Genomic DNA, 17,996 nt, shown 5'->3' with positions numbered 1-17,996 from the left:
CTGCTCAGAATGGTTTGCTTTTCAAAAAATCACGTACTTTCGCTCTTAGGCTTCATTTTGAGACATGGAAACTTGTTCTTTAAATGAAAGCTGGTATTCTCAAATGTCCACCACTCTGGAGCCAGTTCAGCCATCCAGCCAAACTCCACACTGTCCACTTATCTGCTTGTGGTATAATGGCATCTCTGTGGACTCTGCGCAAGGAAACGGAGCGTTTTCGCTCTCATCCCACCCCCAACAAAGACGAAACAAGACACCTTGTAACTTTAAAACCAAACTGATTCTATTTGAGAAACTAGAGAAATAATTACAGGTTGTATTTCAACTTAACAATCGGATGAAGGTGTAAAAACAGTCTTGGGCCAGGCTATATAAATCTCTCTCTTTTACAGCATCAGCAGAGGTGAGGGCAGAAAAAAGATGCAAGTTGTGGCTTGAAAGAGCCACCTCACTCTCAGAATTAAGACGCAATTAAAAATATAAAGTTAATCTGTATCTTTTATATATATATATATATATTTATATATATAATATATCGGAAATAGGACATCTTCTTAGTCTCAAAAGAAATAGATTGCACTTGCCCTCTCTCTCTCCCCCCCTTTTTCCCCTCCTACCTACCTACAGTGGTTTTGTGGCAAAAGGTGAGCTCCAAAGGTAAGGAACGAACGACCCGACCGCGAATCTCATTTGGCTTTCTCTCCCAGCCTGCTTGCCATAATACCCACCCTGAGTTGGCATTTGTTTCAGCAGAAAGCTCTATGCAGAGGCCAGGCACGTGGAAAATTAAGACCATATCCCTTGCCCCTTTCCTGGACTCGAAAAAGGTAACGTAGCCAAGGTTGATCCTACTCAAGCGATGCTGCACTGGAAATTCTACTCCCACTTCCAGACCCAAATGGGCAAGAGCCCGTGTGTTTGTGCAAGAGACAGGAATTCCTCCCCTCCTTACTCCTCTGCAGTCGACGTCACGAGGCAAAGGCAGGCACTGCTGTCAGAGGGAGCCCCTTTACAAATAATAACCCTCCAAGAAGAAAGGAACAGGCAAGGGGAGGGGGTGGTTTCCTGTAAATCTAATGGTGTTAGTGGTGTGTATATCAGTCTCCCGCCCGGAGTAGGGGGTGCCAAGAACTGCGCCTCCCTGGGCAGCGCAAGAGGCACCCACCCTTTTCCGCAACGGACGCATGCGAGGCCCAAGAGGTATCATGAGCTGTCAACCACCTGGTGAGGCAAAGTCACGCAAGAGCCGTTGACGAAGGATCCTTGTTTCTCACGGCCTTTCATGAAGTAGGTCAAGAGGTCCCCTTTGCCCTTGACGAAGATGTGCCCTCGGCGCACGAAGCGGAACCCGTACTCCTTCAGAATGAAGTGGGTTTCCTCCACCACCTGGAAAAGTGGAGGGAGAAGGTATGGATGCAACCATCTGGCGGGACCAACCTTGCAAAGCTCCCTCCCACAATCTGATGTCGAGGGGACTCCAAACTGCATCGGTCGAGCCAATGACAAGGTATGGCAAGAGGCGCCGAAAACATCTGCAGGGCAGCAGGTTGGCTGCTTCGCCCCACCCTGTCTTGTATTGACGAGACATCAGATTGACAGAAAGAGAATGGGCAGGAAGTGGTACGTTCTGGAGGAGAGCTGGGTTGCTTGGGCTTAGATGTTGCCACCACCAACAGCAGCCAGAAAGAGAAAACATCTGCTGGAGGGCAATCCCATGCAAAGGGCAATGTGAGATCTGGAAATGCCATGAGATTTGATCACACAGTCCACAAAGCACACAATTAAACAGTGCGCAAGGAATCTGAAACCCAAGCTGTGCTTTCAGCCTTGCTTTCCCAAATAATGCTCCTAAAGACGGGAGGAGGGTAAAGAGATAAATACAGGCATAGACTTCAATAACCCCTTGAACTCAGGGTTGCTGGGCTGTTTTGACCCTGCACTCCTCTGAAGCTCCTGGGAGCTGTGACGGCCAAGTAGATGGAAAGGGTGGTTTGTGCACAATGAAAAGTATGGCTGGCTCTTCCTCTCTCCTCTAAATGCACTAACAAGGTGTGGTTTTTCAACTAATATTTTGGAGAACCTAAGGCTACCTTGGAAGTTTTGTGTGAGTCACTCTCATTCCCCCCACCGCAACCCTTCACAACCCTCCTCACCTGAATATTCCCCATGACGCCTGTGGACTCCATTCGGCTGGCCACGTTCACTGTATTCCCCCAAATATCGTAGTGAGGTTTGCGGGCACCAATGACCCCTGCAAGCACTGCCCCCTTATTCATGCCTGCCAAAGCCATGCAAGAGAGAGAGAGAGAAAATGTGTATTATTTATTTATTGCTTCTATACCCCACAAGTTTGTCTCCAGGGAGCTCAAGGTGGTGTACATGGTTCTCCCCACCCCCTCATTTAATCCCCACAACAACCCTGTGAGGCAGGCTAGACAGAGGCAGCGTGACTGGCCCCCGCTGTCACCCAGTGAGCTTCACGGCCAAGTGGGGATTTGAACCCTGCTCTCTCAACTTCTGGTCCAACCCTCTAGCCACTACAACACACTGGCTCTCTGTTCAAGTTATAAGTGCGTAAAGTCTTTGCCCCAGTGTGCAGGGCCAAACTAAGAGGAGAAACCCCTTGCCAAATCAAACCAAGATGCCTCAGCGAAGCCCACAACCATTTCCCAGTTGACCACTCCCACCCTCCCTCTGCCAGCAACGTGTCAAAGTACAGTGGTGCCCCGCAAGACGAATGCCTCGCAAGACGGAAAACCCGCTAGACGAAAGGGTTTTCCATTTTGGAGGTGCGTCGCAAAACAAATTTCCTATGGGCTTGCTTCGCAAGACGAAAATGTCTTGTGAGTTCCTGCAAGGGTTTTTTCCTCCCCCCCCCCCTTTTCCCAAGCCGCTAAGCCGCTTAACAGCTGATCCGCTAAGCCACTTATCAGTTGATCCGCTTATCAGCTGATCCGCTAAGCCGCTTAACAACTGATCCGCTAATCCGCTAATAGCGCTAATCCGCTAATGGGCTTGCTTCGCAAGACAAAAAAACCGCAAGACGAAGAGACTTGCGGAACGGATTCTTTTCGTCTTGCGAGGCACCACTGTATACTGCCTGAAATCTGGAGGCTCTGTTTTGGTATTGAGGCTTAGGGCCACTGACGGACCTCCCCTCTCCATGAATCTGCCCAATCTCTCTTTAAAACCACCTGAGCCCGATGCCACCACTGCGTCTTGCAGCAGTAAATTCCGTAAAGCTATTCAGCGTTATTGTTTGTCCTGGTTCTGTCAGCCAATGTCTGTGAAGGACTCTGTGTCTGGGGAAAATGTCTATCTGCGTTCTTTAGGCTCTGCCGAAATCTTCCACTTGCCTATTCTCAGCATGAAGTTATTGAAGGACTGATAGTTGATATTCATCAGTGTCTCCTTCATGGCCAGGGCGAAGTCGGCAAGATCTGCCAAGTGCTGCCAGCGCTCCTTTTCCGAAAGATCTTCCTTCTGAGCCGAGCAAAGGAAGGAAAGCAGACAGGATTAGGTCCCCCAGGGAGGCACAACTCCACACCAAAGTACTTCACGAGCCTCCTGAGCAACAGATCCTCTATTCTTGTTAACACAATGAGTTACTCTGCACATCTCCAAAGGGAATGAATACAGCCAAATTTTATTTATTGAACACTAATGCTTTTCTTTATTCCTAATATTCTGAACATTAACCGATGCCCATTTGTTAATTCTGAAATGGATTCAAAAAGTCTTTTTCAAGCATTGAATGAGCAGAACCTGTGACTCCTCTCTCTTCCATAAGCTCCCATATCTAACATTTCCCGGCTCCTTATCAGAGCTCTGTCACTCAAAACAGAGGAGCAATGGTCAAGTCTCTCTCATTCAGGCTCTACAGAAGGATTTGACATGCTGCAGTGCTTGTTACACAAACCTAGTGGGCCAGACTCAGGAGTTCCCCTGGTTATTGTAAAAAGGTAAAGGTAAAGGACCCCTGGGATGGTTAAGTCCAGTCCAAGGGGACTATGGGGTTGCAGCACTCGTCTCTCTTTCAGGCTGTGGGAGACGGTATTTGTCCACAGACAGTGTTCCGGGTCATGCAGCCAACAGGACTAAACCGTTTCTGGTGCAACAGAGCACTCTGACAGAAACCAGAGCGCACGGAAACACCATTTACCTTCCTGCCACAGTGGTACCTATTTATCTACTTGCACCGGCGTGCTTTCAAACTGCTAGGTTGGCAGAAGCTGGGACAGAGCAACAGGAGCTCACCCCGTCGCAGGGATTCAAACCACCCACCTTCTGATCAGTGAGCCCAAGAGGCTCAGTGGTTTAGACCAGTCCCCTGGTTATTGTAACCTTTGCTAATATGGTGCCTTCTGGATGTTTTAGACTGCAACTCTCATCAGCTGTTGAAATAAGCTTTTCTATTCACTTCCTCCCCATAGCTGTGCAAACTATCCCCTTCTCTTTCGTTTACCTTAACAGCATTGTTGTAGCCATTGGTGTTGACGTCGGGGGTCACTCCAGAAGCTGCCATATAGGTGCTGCCAATGGTTTTGATCTTGGTGATGCACCGGAACTGAGGGTCATCCAGGAGCTGTGGGAATCAAGGAACAAAAAGCACACGCACCCCCCAAAAAAATTGTGATTACTATAGGGATCAGGAAACCAGTTAGCGGTTGCTGTGGGGTTGGTTGGGAACAGTGGCACTCTAGGGCCGGTCTGCCATCTTTCTTGGCTAATGATCCCCTTCCCTTGATGGAGGGGCAGGTACACATATTCCCCACCAAGCAAATAACGCACCGCCCCACTCCAGCAAGCACATCATGCACCAGGTGCATGCGCAAAGGGTCTGGGACCCAGGCCTCATGAGAAACAGTGGAGGAAGTTGGGAATGTTTAGACTGGGGAAGAGAAGACCGAGAGGTGACATGAGAGCCACCTTCAAATACCTGAACGGTTCTCCCATGGAAGAGGGAGCCAGTTTGTTTTCTGCTGCTCCAGAGGGGAGGGACTTGAACCAACGGATTCAAATGGCAAGAAAAGAGATTCTGACTAAGCAATGGGGGGCGGCGCGGTTATTGGTTTATTTTTGTTCAATTATGTACAGTGGTACCTCGGTTCTCAAACGTAATCCATTCCAGAAGGTCCGAAATGTTCGAAAACCGAGGCGCAAAGGGCTGTCAACATATTCAATTGAGAAAATTGAAAAACACGCAGGAGAAGCTGTTCAACTTTTGAGGAGCGTTGGAAAACAGAAGCATTTACTCCGGGTTTTTGGCATTCGGGTTCCAAAACATTCGTCATTGGAGACGTTTGAGAACCGAAGTACCACTGTATTTTGTGTTTTTTTAATAGTCTATGTTGCGAACCGCCTTGAGATCTACGGATGAAGGGCAGTATATAAATTTAATAAATAATAATTAATGGTGGTAATAATAATAATAATAATAATAATAATAATAATAATAATATAAGGAAGAACTTTCTGACAGGAAAAGCTGTTCAACAGGGAGACGGACTCCCTCAGAAGGCAGTGGGCTCTCCCTCCTTGGAGGTTTTTAAGCAGCGGTTGTACGGCCATTTGTCACGGACACTTTAGCTTAGATTTCAGCATTGCAGGGGGTTGGTCTGGATGACCTTTGGGGGATCCCCTTCCAACTCTACAATTCTATGGTTCCATGATGGATCATCAGCCCGAGGAAACGCTGCTGGTTTGCTGCATTAGTTTTTGTACCTTACAGAACCATAGAACTGAAGAGTTATATACATACTGGTTCTTTTATTTGGAATTGTAAAGTTCCTTAGCAGGAATGCCATAAAGGAAAACACAAGCTAAGACATTCAAGACCACATCATACAATTCCTCCCTTTCTGGACCCCCTTACAGCAAACTGGCCAACCAGCCGCCTTGGCTGCTGGTCGGGGGCGACTCACCGCGTCGAAATCCGAGATGATCTCGTTGAGAAAGCGCAGGCACTCGATCCCACCATTGTTGATGCTCTCCTCTGTGTAGAAGTCAGCAAAGTTGGGGAGTGACGCAAACATGACGCCAATCTCATCGTAAGACTGGCTGTATAGCTCCTGAACAGGAGGGCAAGGAAGGAGGAGAGGAAGGAAGCAGAAACAGAGTCCAGGATCTTGCGGCCAATTTGGGTGTTACCATTAGTGGATATAGCAGACGATGAGAATACTCTACACTTTGGAGGTAAAGGTAAAGGGACCCCTGACCATTAGGTCCAGTCGTGACCAACTCTGGGGTTGCGGCGCTCATCTCGCTTTATTGGCCAAGGGAGCCGGCGTACAGCTTCCGGGTCATGTGGCCAGCATGACTAAGCTGCTTTTGGCGAACCAGAGCAGCGCACGGAAACGCCGTTTACCTTCCCGCCAGAGCGGTACCTATTTATCTACTTGCACTTTGACATGCTTTTGAACTGCTAGGTTGGCAGGAGCTGGGACCAAGCAACGGGAGCTCACCCCATCACAGGGATTCGAACCGCCGACCTTCTGATCGGCAAGTCCTAGGCTCTGTGGTTTAACCCACAGCGCCACCTGCGAAGTCCTGCTTAAAATCTGTATGAGCTCCTGGAGGACACAGATCTGACCAGTGGTGAAATCTGCAAATAAACTCATTGGATGCTGAGATTTTTGGCAGGGATAAGGACGAATGAGATCTGTAATCGTTTCTTTAATAAATAATAATAATAATTAATATTTTATTCATATCCCGCCCTCCCCAGCCGAAGCTGGGCTCAGAGCAGCTAACAACAATAAAAGTAACACAGCATTCTAAAACCAATTCATTCTAAAATCAACTCCAAATCAAATTAAATTAATAGCAACCACTGGGCTAGAGTTCTGTGAGGATTACCAAAGGAAGGGGTCAGACTGTGCCTTGGCCAAAGGCCTGGTGGAAGAGCTCTGTCTTGCAGGCCCTGCAGGAAGATATCAAGTCCCGTAGGGCCCTAGTCTCTTGTGACAGAGCATTCCACCAGATCGGGGCCACAGCCGAAAAAGCCCTGGCTCTGGTTGAGGCCAGCCTAACCTCCCTGTGGCCTGTAAGGTCCTCCATGGGACATACCAGGAGAGGCGGTCACGTAGGTAGGTAATACAGTGTTTCCCAAACCTAGGTCTAGCTGTTTTTGGACTACAATACCCAACGTCCCTCATCACTGCTATTGCCAGTTAAGGATGATGGGAGTTGTAGTCCAAAAACAGCTGGAGACCCAAGTTTGGGAAATGCTGCTTTAATAGCTGAAGACCAAAGCTGGATGAGGCCGAGAGCAACAAACAGCCAGATTTTTTTTTGGAATCTAAAATCAACCTATGAACACAGGAAGCTCCAAATGCCGCAGCATTTATCTATCTATCCCAAAACCACCCGTTGTGGCTGGTGAAAGCTCTCCCTGGTCTCTGACGCAGGGACAGCCTTAACTACCCTCTCCCAGCCTGATCCTTCAAGCTGCTTGCCTTCTGATGCTCACCTCGTCCCGCTTCTTGGAGCCAAGGAAGTGTCGAGCGACGTGCTCTGGCAGCATGTTGGTGACCAAGGCCTCGTTCCAGCGCCTCATCTCATAGACCCGCTCCTTCTGGTCGTGAACGTCTATCTTCCACAGGAATAAAGTCCTGGCCAGCTTCTCCACCTGCCAAAGAGTCATCCCAGGAAGGCCTCAAATAAACGTGGGGTGTCCGATCTCGGTTGCGCCTTAAGATACCTTAATAAGGACAATCTGCCACTATAGTTAGATGATCCAAAGCTACGCTTGTGTCGGGTACTTTTGCATTTGGAAAATATGCTAGTTTCTGGGCCAGCCTGTGAGGCAGAGAGCAGCTTTGGCCCCTGGCAGATGAGTGCCACTGTTTCCATGGGAAATGGTTCCCCAACACAACTGAGTAAAATCTGCCCATCATCCTTCATGGTCTGGAAGGACATGAATGAACATGGAGAAGTAGTTTGCATATGAGAGTAGCAAGGTTATCTTGCCAGTTCTTGTTGGAATACAACTCCCAGCATTCCCAATCCTTTGGCCATGCTGCTGAGGCTGATGGGAGTTGGAGTCCAGGAACATCTAGACTATATACACATCCCAAGGGGACATCATTGCTTATGTTCTGTTGCTGCTGTCATGGACCTTCAGATTCTGGGAATGAGAGAGACCGGCAGGCTACTCACATGGCGCGAGAAATAGTAGAAGCTGAGCATCATCACTAAGATCATCGCTGTCACTGAATATTTGGACGGAATCAGCGAGGACCTGCAGAGCACAGCAAAATCAGTCATGGCCACGCAGTGGAAGGCTGATTTGCACCTCCAGCAAAACCAAATCACTATGGTATAAACCTGGGGTGTCCAACAGGTTGATCGCGACCTAGTGTTTGATCCCTGTGAGGTTTTGGTCGATCACGGTCGATCACTGGCCCCCTTCCAGCCTCGCCCTCCATTGTTGGAGAACCGAGGCTGTTTTCCCCCCAGCGATCCTTTGGTGAGTTGCTGTTTCTCTTTGACCCCAATATAATGTAAAAACGTTGCGCCCCCCCCCTCCCAAAGCTAAGAAACTTATGCCTCCCGAACCCCCTAAAATTGGGCTTTTCCCCTCCCCTCAAAAAGCTCATCAACTCTGACCTGAACCCCTAAAAAATGGAGGTAGATCACTGCCAGTTTTTACTTCTGTGAGTGGATCGCAGTCTCTTGGAAGCTGGCCACCCCTGGTATAAACCAAACAATATCCCTGGATGGAGAAAGCCACTCTTTGGGAGAAGGCTAGATTAGTCCCTTTCCCCTTGATGTGCTAGTTTTCTACACAGATGGATTTATGTAGGATTTAGAAATATTTCATTTCACTTTTAATTTGTACACCACCTTTCTAAGGTAAGCTAAAAGACCACTGGACATTAAATCTAGTCCAAGGTGACTATGGGGTTGTGACGCTCATCTCACTTTCAGGCTGAGGGAGCCGGCGTTTCTCCACCGACAGCTTTCCGGGTCATGTGGCCAGCAGGACTGAACCGCTTCTGGTGCAACAGAACACTGTGACGGAAACCAGAGCGCACGGAAATCCCGTTTACCTTCCCGCCAGAGAGGTACCTATTTATCTACTTGCACTTTGACATGCTTTTGAACTGCTAGGTTGGCAGGAGCTGGGACAGAGCAACGGGAGCTCACCCCGTCATGGGGATTTGAACCGCCGGCCTTCTGATTGGCAAGCCCAAGAGGCTCAGTGGTTTAGACCACAGAGTGTCCCATATTGCTATACACAAGGTGGCAGCAACAAAATATACAATATACAACAAAGAACACACATCTTGTAACAATCTGATCCAATACAAAATGTCATAATGAAACCTAACTTTAAAATGGAATGACTTATACCAAATAAAGTAATAGTCAATAATCTAGTAGAATATAACAGTACCCAATAAAATTAACTCTCAAAACATCAGCAAATAGTAATTGAACTGGAATTCACTCTAAACAACTACAATAAATAATCACTAAACTGTGATCAACAAAAATAACTGCAAGTCACAGTGCCTAAAATACCATTATACATACAAACCCATGTAAAAGGATCATATTCATAGTGATTTACGAACACGCTATGATTTTCATTTTTGCAAATAATAGCTTTGCAGCAGTTTCTCCATTATGAACCATGCCAACCTGCAGGCTTAAGTCACAGAACACAGGAAGATCTTAGTGGTGTGGTTTGGTTGGTTGTTTTTTTAAGAACTGTGCTCTTCCACATAGTGAGATCTTCCATTCCTGCCTCCCCCCCCCCCCCAGGTGCATCACCCCACGCCGCTCCCCGATGTTGGGATTCCATTCCACCTTTTGCTGCAGACATGGGATTGTTGCGTGCCACATGTCTGTTTACATTCCAGCACAGATTGCTGGCGTAAGCGGAACGTCCACTCTGTACAGCTGTTGTTTTTATGCTCTCCGAGAAGATGGCAAGGAGAGACAACATGTTTCCTTGTCCTGATTTATGTAAAATAAATGCGTAGTTTTAGTATGTATCTACAGCCTCAAGCCTCTTCTGTCGCGCAGTATACACTGCTGAGTAAAGTGTGCTCAAGTCTGCAAGCTTGAGTCGCTGATGTACATCGGAGCAGAGGTTGATGAATCTTCGCAGCGGCAAGGCTGAGAGGGAGACGTTTCAGCTGGGACTGAGCCAGCTGGCCTTTCGACCCCGCAATGCTAACACCCCTGACCCCGGGGGGCTTACCTGCTCTCTTGGAATCGTTCCTCATCATATTTGTCGAAGATGTGCTCCCAGGCCACGATGTTGACCACTCCCACCGAACCGGTAATCATGAGCATCAGGGTGAGCTTGACCATGTGGCTGACTTGTACCAGCATGATGGTTGCGATGAGCGCCAATACGGTGATGTAGCTGTAGTACTTGGGGTTCTCTACGCAGCCCCCGTCTAGCAGTGCCTGCATCGTGCTGTTGTAAAAGTTGTCTTTGTAATACTGCTGGCAGCTGAGCTGCAGAGGCAGAAACAGCAGATTAGGGTTGGGCGGTATCTGGTTTTCAACATCACAATATATCGCCAGCTAACTATCAGGATATAATGGTATATCACAGTCTGAAATAAGGATGGAGCTTGTTTTCAACATCACGATATATTGCCAGCTGGCCATTGTGATATACTGGTACTGGAAATAAGGATGGAGCTTCTTTTCAACATCACGATATATCGCCAGCTGGCCATTGTGATATACTGGTACTGGAAATAAGGATGGAGCTTCTTTTCAACATCACGATATATCGCCAGCTGGCCATTGTGATATACTGGTACTGGAAATAAGGATGGAGCTTCTTTTCAACATCACGATATATCACCAGCTAAACATCGTGATATGCCAGTATATCACAATGGATAGAGCTGGTTTTCGACATTGTGATATATCTCCAGCTGAACATCGCGATATATTGGTATATCATGATGTCTAAAATAGGGACGGTGCTATACAGAGGCATGGGCTGGCTTCACAGTTTTCCCCACATTGTGATTTTTGCAACACACACAAAGCATGATTCACAATATATTGCCAGTTCAAAAATCACGAAACCAATACTGTATCACGATATGGACTTCAAACTGGTTTTGGGTGATATAGCAATATATCACCCAGCCCTACGGCAGTTGAGTTATTGCTGCTGTTACTGTTGTTCCTTTATTTATGTCCTGCCTTTCCTCCAGAACTGGGACTCGAGGCAGCTTGCAACGTTTTCAAACCAACACAGATAAAACACACATAGCTAAAAACTTAACAGAAGGTTGTTGTTTAGAAGTAATGAAACTATCTATGGAATTAAAACGTATCTATCAAAAGAAATCAGTTCCCCAAAGCCTGCCAAAATAAAACCATCTTCATCAGACACAACAGAAACTGGTGCTTGTTCCGTTTCAGCCACTGACCTTCCTCACCTGCCCAGTCTCTGGCAAAGGAAAGCATTCATCTCAGAGAGAACGGTGGATCTCACTCAGTAAGTAACTTTAATTCTTCCTGCTGGGAAACTTGTGGGTGGAGTAGCTGGCTTTTAGGAGAACTAGATGATTCTTCTTACACTCTTCCAGGTATTCTTGCTTTCTTAAAAAACGGAATTCGCTCAAATCTACCCATTCACCCACCTCCTTCCTTAGTGCTATAATTCTTATAAATAAACTCTTCCTGCTGAATTTGCACAAACCAACCCATTGGAAACAGATTTCTTAGGGAGATTTGTTTTAAGATCCCTAGCCACCAGAGGGTGAAAAAGAGTCACAACACTGTCATTCTGAGGACTGAGAAAAAAAATATGATGGTTTTCTCTCGGGTCACAACATTTAAATCAACATCATGCCGCTTTCAGCAGTCACGGCTTTCCCACCACCCCCAAAGGATTCTGGGAGATGTAGTCGGTTAAAGGAGCTGAGAGTTGTTCCTCTCACAGAGCTACAATTCCCAGAGTGGTTTAACAACCAATCCCTCTTCTTAGAGAACTTTTGGAAATGTATCTCTAAGAAGGGGAAATGGGTCTCCCAGCATTCATCAAAAGATCTCGCAAGAAACCCAAGGTCTGGTTGAAGAGGAACATCGTCGCATGGCGCCTAAAGGTGTACAGTGGTACCTCTGGGTGCAAACGGGATCCGTTCCGGAGCCCCGTTCGCATCCTGAGTAGAAGGTAACAAGTGACTGCCACGTTACGGGCCATGTTTCGCCGCTTCTGCTCATGCGCATGACGTTATTTTGAGCATCTGCACATGCATGAGCAGCGAAACCTGGAAGTAACGCGTTCCATTACTTCCAGGTCACCACGGAGTGTAACTTAAAAACGCTCAACCTGAAGCATATTCAACCCGAGGTATGACTGTATAATGAAAGCACCTGGGAAACCTCCCTGGGGAGAGAATCCCACAAGCAGGGAGCCATCACAGAAAAGGCCCCGTTCTCGTGTTGCTGCCCTCCAGACCCCTCACAGAGGAGGGACACAAAGAAGGGCCTTAGATGATTGTCAGGGGTTCAGAAGGAGAGACACAGGAGGGGGAGCAAATGGAGAGTGAGGAGGAGGAGTACGAGGGGGGCGCAGGCAGTGACAGTGGCCAGAGTTATTCCACAAGCCTCTCTAGCGAATCGGAGGACTCACAGAAGGGAGCGCTGGTGGCCAGAGCAAGGGAGATTCCAAGGGAGAAACCTCAAGAGGGAGGGGCCAGCGGGGAGTCCCTGAACAGCAGCTGGAGATCAGGGCCAGCGTCTCCACCAGAGCGCAGTGGGGAGGGGGAGTCCCAGGAGTCGGGACCAGTGTCCTCACCACCACAGGGAGCAGAGGACGTGGCAGCGTAGTTGCAGGAGATCCACGAGCAGCTCAGGAGGCAGTTAGAGTTGGCAAAACAGGCTTACAAAGTGCAGGCAGATCGACACAGGAGGGTTGGGGAGGACATCCAGGTGGGAGACTGGGTCTGGTTGGCAGCACAAGCAGTTCCAGCCAGATCGTTAGCCAAGAAGAAACTAGGGCACAAGCAGCTAGGGCCTTACCAAGTAGAGGCGCAGATCAACCCAGTGGCCTTCCGGTTGACACTCCCGGAGGGTTCCAGAATGCACCCGGTCTTTCATAGATCAGTGCTCACGCCCTACAGAGAGCCCCACAGGTTTCAAGCACCGGGGAAGGCGCCAGACCCGCTCAGAGAAGCGCCCAAAAAAGGGGGGTCGCCGAAAGGGGAGCCACTTAATGAAGCCACTGAGATTTTAGACTCAAGGTGGGGGGAGGACGGGATTGAATATCTTCTCGCCACAGAGGACACCCCGGCCAGCGCCAACAGGTGGGTGCCGGATTACGCAGTGGAAGAGCAGTTGCTCAAGGAAGAATTCCACACACTTTTCCCGCACAAGCCTATGCCGGCGGGCTTTTTCGAGGATTGTTTGTTCACACCCACACTCTCGGCCAGCACTTTCCGGGGTTTCTCGTCAGCTGAGGACTCGGCTCCGGGAGGCAGCTCTCCGGAGGGATCACTTTCAGGTTTTGGCACGGGGGGATCTTATTGGTGGGAGGACCAACCCGAAGTGGGCTGGCGCAGAGACATGCCGAAGGGGTCCTGGGAGGTGGACCCCCATCAAGCAACAGGGGGAGGAGGGCTCTTGGGTGATTTGGGGTCGAGCGCAGATTTCGAGCACACCGCGCAGGAGATGGAAGCGGAGGAGGGCGTCGTCGACGAGCCCATGGGGGACTTCCCGGACTTATCTCGATGGTTGCAAGCCTCAGGGGATGAGCTGTATCCTGGACTCACCCCTACAACAATGGAGCACCCGGAACCCGCACCGGAAGAGGGGGAGGGGGGAAGGGGGGGCTTCGAGGGGGGGATGGATGTCAGGGGTTCAGAAGGAGAGACACAGGAGGGGGAGCAAATGGAGAGGGAGGAGGAGGAGTACGAGGGGGGCGCAGGCAGTGACAGTGGCCAGAGTTATTCCACAAGCCTCTCTAGCGAATCGGAGGACTCACAGAAGGGAGCGCCGGTGGCCAGAGCAAGGGAGATTCCAAGGGAGAAACCTCAAGAGGGAGGGGCCAGCGGGGAGTCCCTGAACAGCAGCTGGAGATCAGGGCCAGCGTCTCCACCAGAGCGCAGTGGGGAGGGGGAGTCCCAGGAGTCGGGACCAGTGTCCTCACCACCAGAGGGAGGAGAGGAGTCAGGTTTGGCAACACCCACATCAGGAAGCGGGGAAACGGTCAGAAGGAAAGTCACCGGCTGGGCGCGCGCGCCAAGTTCAAATGTACAGGAGCGCGGCACAGCGGGGAGCCCGGGAAGGGAGCCAGGTCCTAAAGCCCGCCGGAGGGAGGGGCAAGACTCAGGAGGCTCCGCGTCAGAGGAGTCCAGGAAGGAGGGAACCCCAGAGGGCAGAAGGACCCAACGCAGGAAAGAGCAGCGCAAGAGGTGGAGCCGGGCTAGAATCTTAAACTGGTGTGGGTGGAGCAGTGAGTCAGAGGGGACTTAGCCGGTCTAGCGTTAAGACGTGGGCCTGCGCGCCCAGAGCTTGGAAATGGAAACTAAACTTCAATAAAGACTTTTGTATATAATATCCACTGGGCGTTGGTCCTCTGTGAGCTGGGACCTAGCGGCAGTCCTGACAATGATGATTTCAGGGTCTGGGACACTTGCTCTTCCAACCCCTCAACCAATCTCTCTCTCCTCGTCCATTTCGCCCAACTACTATGATCGTTCACCACCTCTGTCAACCACACATTAAAGGTGGGGGGGGGTAGAGTGTGCTCAGACACACGGAGATTTCCTTGTGTTAACGGAGAAATCTGAGGGCTCCCTTGGACAAAAACCAAGGACACCAGCCAGGAATACCAGAGCAAAACAAGAGCCAGTAGGCTTGGTCTTGATTGAAGACTGTCGCGACAGGACTCCCACCTGCCACCAGGTGGAACAAGATGGAAGCCCCGAACAAAAGAGCACCCAAACTTTTATTAGCTGCTAATCCCCATGTTACACCCCCCAAACTACATCACTCATACATCATGGTTACATCATGAGAGGTCTGGTGGCAGTAATCTGAGCATCCTGGACCCTGCCCCATGGTTCCCCTTGCCCTCCACCAAACACCCATCAAGTGTAATAAAAAAAAAATTACATTTCCCTGTTTTCCAGCCAAGTTAATCACACCCTTTTGTCTTCATCTGGGTTTGTTATTTCTGGAATGGCTACCTGTCTGGCACTCAGGTGTCAGGATGCCAGGAACTATCACTCAGGCAGAGGGGCTGCTGAGTAGCTGAGCTCACATGTCTATATGAATTTCTGAAGTTTTCCCAGTGAGCCAGTATTTATCAGTGATTTCTTCCATTTGGTATCTTGCAGCAAAGGCCCTTTGAACTGATAGGAAGAAACTGTGATGAAGTGTTTTGTGGGGACAAATCACAAAAGTCACAAAAGTGATTGTGCTGGTTTTGGTAGTGGGCTGCATGTGCAGGATATCTGCTGGAGGGGCAACCCCTCCCCCAACCTGTACATAAATCCCTGCAACACTTGTGTTGTGTTTTCCTCTTTCTTTCTTTCTTTCTTTCTTTCTTTCTTTCTTTCTTTCTTTGCAAAGAGAGATCAGAGCTCCCTCGATCCCCATCAATCCACCCCAGGGCACGCAAAGGCTTTCTTAAAGCTCCTCAAGGTCTCCCAGCGTGTAAATGGCAGCGCCTCCGTATCAGCCGGGAAGGGTTCAAGGTCTGGCCAATTATTAACAGGTTCTAAAAATAAACCGGCCGCAGCTGGCCTTCTGCTAATTTCCCTTAATGATCTGCACTGCACAGCTCTGCAAACCAGAAGCGGGAGAGTTCACAGGGATGTCAGGAAAAAGAGGGGAGGGGAGGGTGTTGATGGGTAGACTTCGGGCCCATGAGGGCTCCCTCCCCAATGGACCCTCTGCGCGTTCAGGGCTAGAGTCGAGGTGGCACAGAGTTCCACCCAGAAGAGAAGAAATAAAGGAAACTCAAATGGCCTTCCGATTTTCCATCGGCCGGTTACGTTTTAAAAAAGCTGTTTAAGACATTCACATGCATCTTCTCCACTTTCTGTTTAGCAATATTTCTTTTGAAACCAAGTGGCTCAAAACCATGCATTTCCTTTTCCCACAAAAAGGCAACCCAGTGCCCTCCAGATGTTTTGTGGGACCAAGGACTGTGGTCCAAATCACCTGGAAGTCACCCAGATGGGGACAGTTGTCCTTGTAGCACAGATGCCCATTACAGTGGACGCTCGGGTTGCGAACATTATCCGTGCGGGATGCATGTTCGCAATCCGCAGCATTCGCGACCCGCAGCGGCGCGCCTGTGCACACGCATGGGTTGCGATTCGGCACTTCTGCGCATGCGCGACCCCCGAAACCCGGAAGTAACCCGTTCCGGTACTTCCGGGTTTCGGCAGGTCTGTAACCCAAATAAAACAAAACCTGAAGCGTCTGTAACCCGAGGTATGTCCAACTGCAGTCAGAAAGCTGCCGGTAGGCGTGTGGCCGCCACCCCAGGACACAACACTTTTAGCATAATGCCATATTTTGGAAACAACCACACTGGCTTGCCTTCAGTGCTAAGCGAGACATTCGCACATCCCAGAACGACTCTTTTCACTGTGCTTTGGACGCGGAAGCAAGGAGAGGGCAGGCGGGCAGAGCTCTTCCGCGAGACTTGCTTACCATGTCTACGATGTTTGCCATGGTGAGGATGAAAATGGCAGACATGGCCCAGGTGTTCCTGGCCCACCTCGTTCTGTCGATCCACGTGGAAAAAGCCACAAGCTTCTTAGGGAAAACCTGTAGGGAGAGGAAGGCATTCGAAGCAGAGCTGGAGGAGAAGCCCTTTCTCGGACCCAGGGCCATGCCCCACAGGGGTTGAGCTAGATGACCCCTGGTACCCCTCCCCCCCCCGCACACACAACCTGGGGGCATACCACACCTTCCCAAAATATGTTCCAGAGGGCCGGAAGCACCCCTAGAATTAATAATAATAATAATAATAGTTTATTATTTATGCCCTGTCCATCAGGCCAGGTTTCCCCAGCCACTCTGGGCGGCTCCCAACAGAATATTCAAAAGACAATAAAACATCAAACATTAAAAACTTCCCTAAACAGGGCTGCCTTCAGATGTCTTTTAAAAGTCAGATAGTTGCTTATTTCCTTGACATCTGATGGGAGGGCATTTCACAGGGCGGGCACCACCACCAAGAAGGCTCTCTGCCTGGTTCCCCGTAACTTCACTTCTTACAGGGAGGGAACTGCCAGAAGGCCTTCGGTGCTGGACCTCAGTGTCCGGGCAGAACGATGGGGGTGGAGACGCTCCTTCAGGTCTACTGGACCGAGGCCATTTAGGGCTTTAAAAGTCAGCACCAACACTTTGAATTGTGCTTGGAAAGGTACTGGGAGCCAGCGTAGATCCTTCAAGACCGGTTTTATATGGTCTTGGCAGCCGCTCCCAGTCACCAGTCTAGCTGCCGCATTCTGGATTAGTTGCAGTTTCCAGCTCACCTTCAAAGGTAGCCCCACGTAGAGAGTGTTGCAGTAGTCCAAGCGGGAGATAACTAAAGCATGAACACGTGTGCGAGAGGATAGGGGAGTTGATAGTGCTGATGGGGCACATTACTCAGCGCTAATTCGGATACAACACAATGGAAGCACATTTCCCCCAGGCTGAGTCCTGGGGAACATGGAGCCCCAGTGCAGAAGGATTTGTTTGGGGCGCAGGAGTCTTATTTCCCCACAAGTCCACCCTTAGCTCCATTGCAAGAAAGGGCACAATATACATTTGATGGATGCATTTGAGTAATGACTGCACAGTGTGTGTGTGTGTGTGTGTGTGTGTGTGTGTGTGTGTGTTGAGAGGGGAGTGGAGGGGAGAGGAATTGTGGGGAGAGGCCCTTACCCTGGGAAAGATGGCAGCCAGAGAGCAGAGGGTAAGGATGAGCAGCAAAACCTCCCCGACAACAAATGTCACATAATTTGTCATCAGCCTGAAAGGCAAAAAGAAAAAGAGAAAGG

At 49.4% G+C, this 17,996-nt stretch overlaps 1 protein-coding gene across 1 annotated transcript in view; it reads right to left on the bottom strand.

Annotated features, from left to right (window-relative positions):
- Nucleotides 1-258: 258 nt before the first annotated feature.
- Nucleotides 259-17,996, bottom strand: part of ADCY3 (adenylate cyclase 3) — a 101,161-nt gene continuing 83,423 nt past the window's right edge. The window contains exons 12-21 of the mRNA XM_083733115.1: nt 17,881-17,968; nt 16,657-16,773; nt 10,214-10,476; nt 8,161-8,242; nt 7,472-7,630; nt 5,925-6,071; nt 4,466-4,585; nt 3,357-3,483; nt 2,154-2,278; nt 259-1,386 (exon numbers count right to left, since the gene is read on the bottom strand). Of these exons, the coding sequence (XP_083589241.1) occupies nt 1,204-1,386; nt 2,154-2,278; nt 3,357-3,483; nt 4,466-4,585; nt 5,925-6,071; nt 7,472-7,630; nt 8,161-8,242; nt 10,214-10,476; nt 16,657-16,773; nt 17,881-17,968 (1,411 nt within the window). The 3' untranslated portion in view covers nt 259-1,203. The remainder of the gene's footprint in view (nt 1,387-2,153; nt 2,279-3,356; nt 3,484-4,465; nt 4,586-5,924; nt 6,072-7,471; nt 7,631-8,160; nt 8,243-10,213; nt 10,477-16,656; nt 16,774-17,880; nt 17,969-17,996) is intronic.

This window comes from Podarcis gaigeae (genome assembly GCF_964106915.1).
Source record: "Podarcis gaigeae genome assembly, chromosome: 3".
Lineage (NCBI taxonomy): Eukaryota > Metazoa > Chordata > Lepidosauria > Squamata > Lacertidae > Podarcis > Podarcis gaigeae.
The sequence above is the reverse complement of the archived record's forward strand: the minus strand, read 5'-3'. Positions and strand labels throughout refer to the sequence as shown.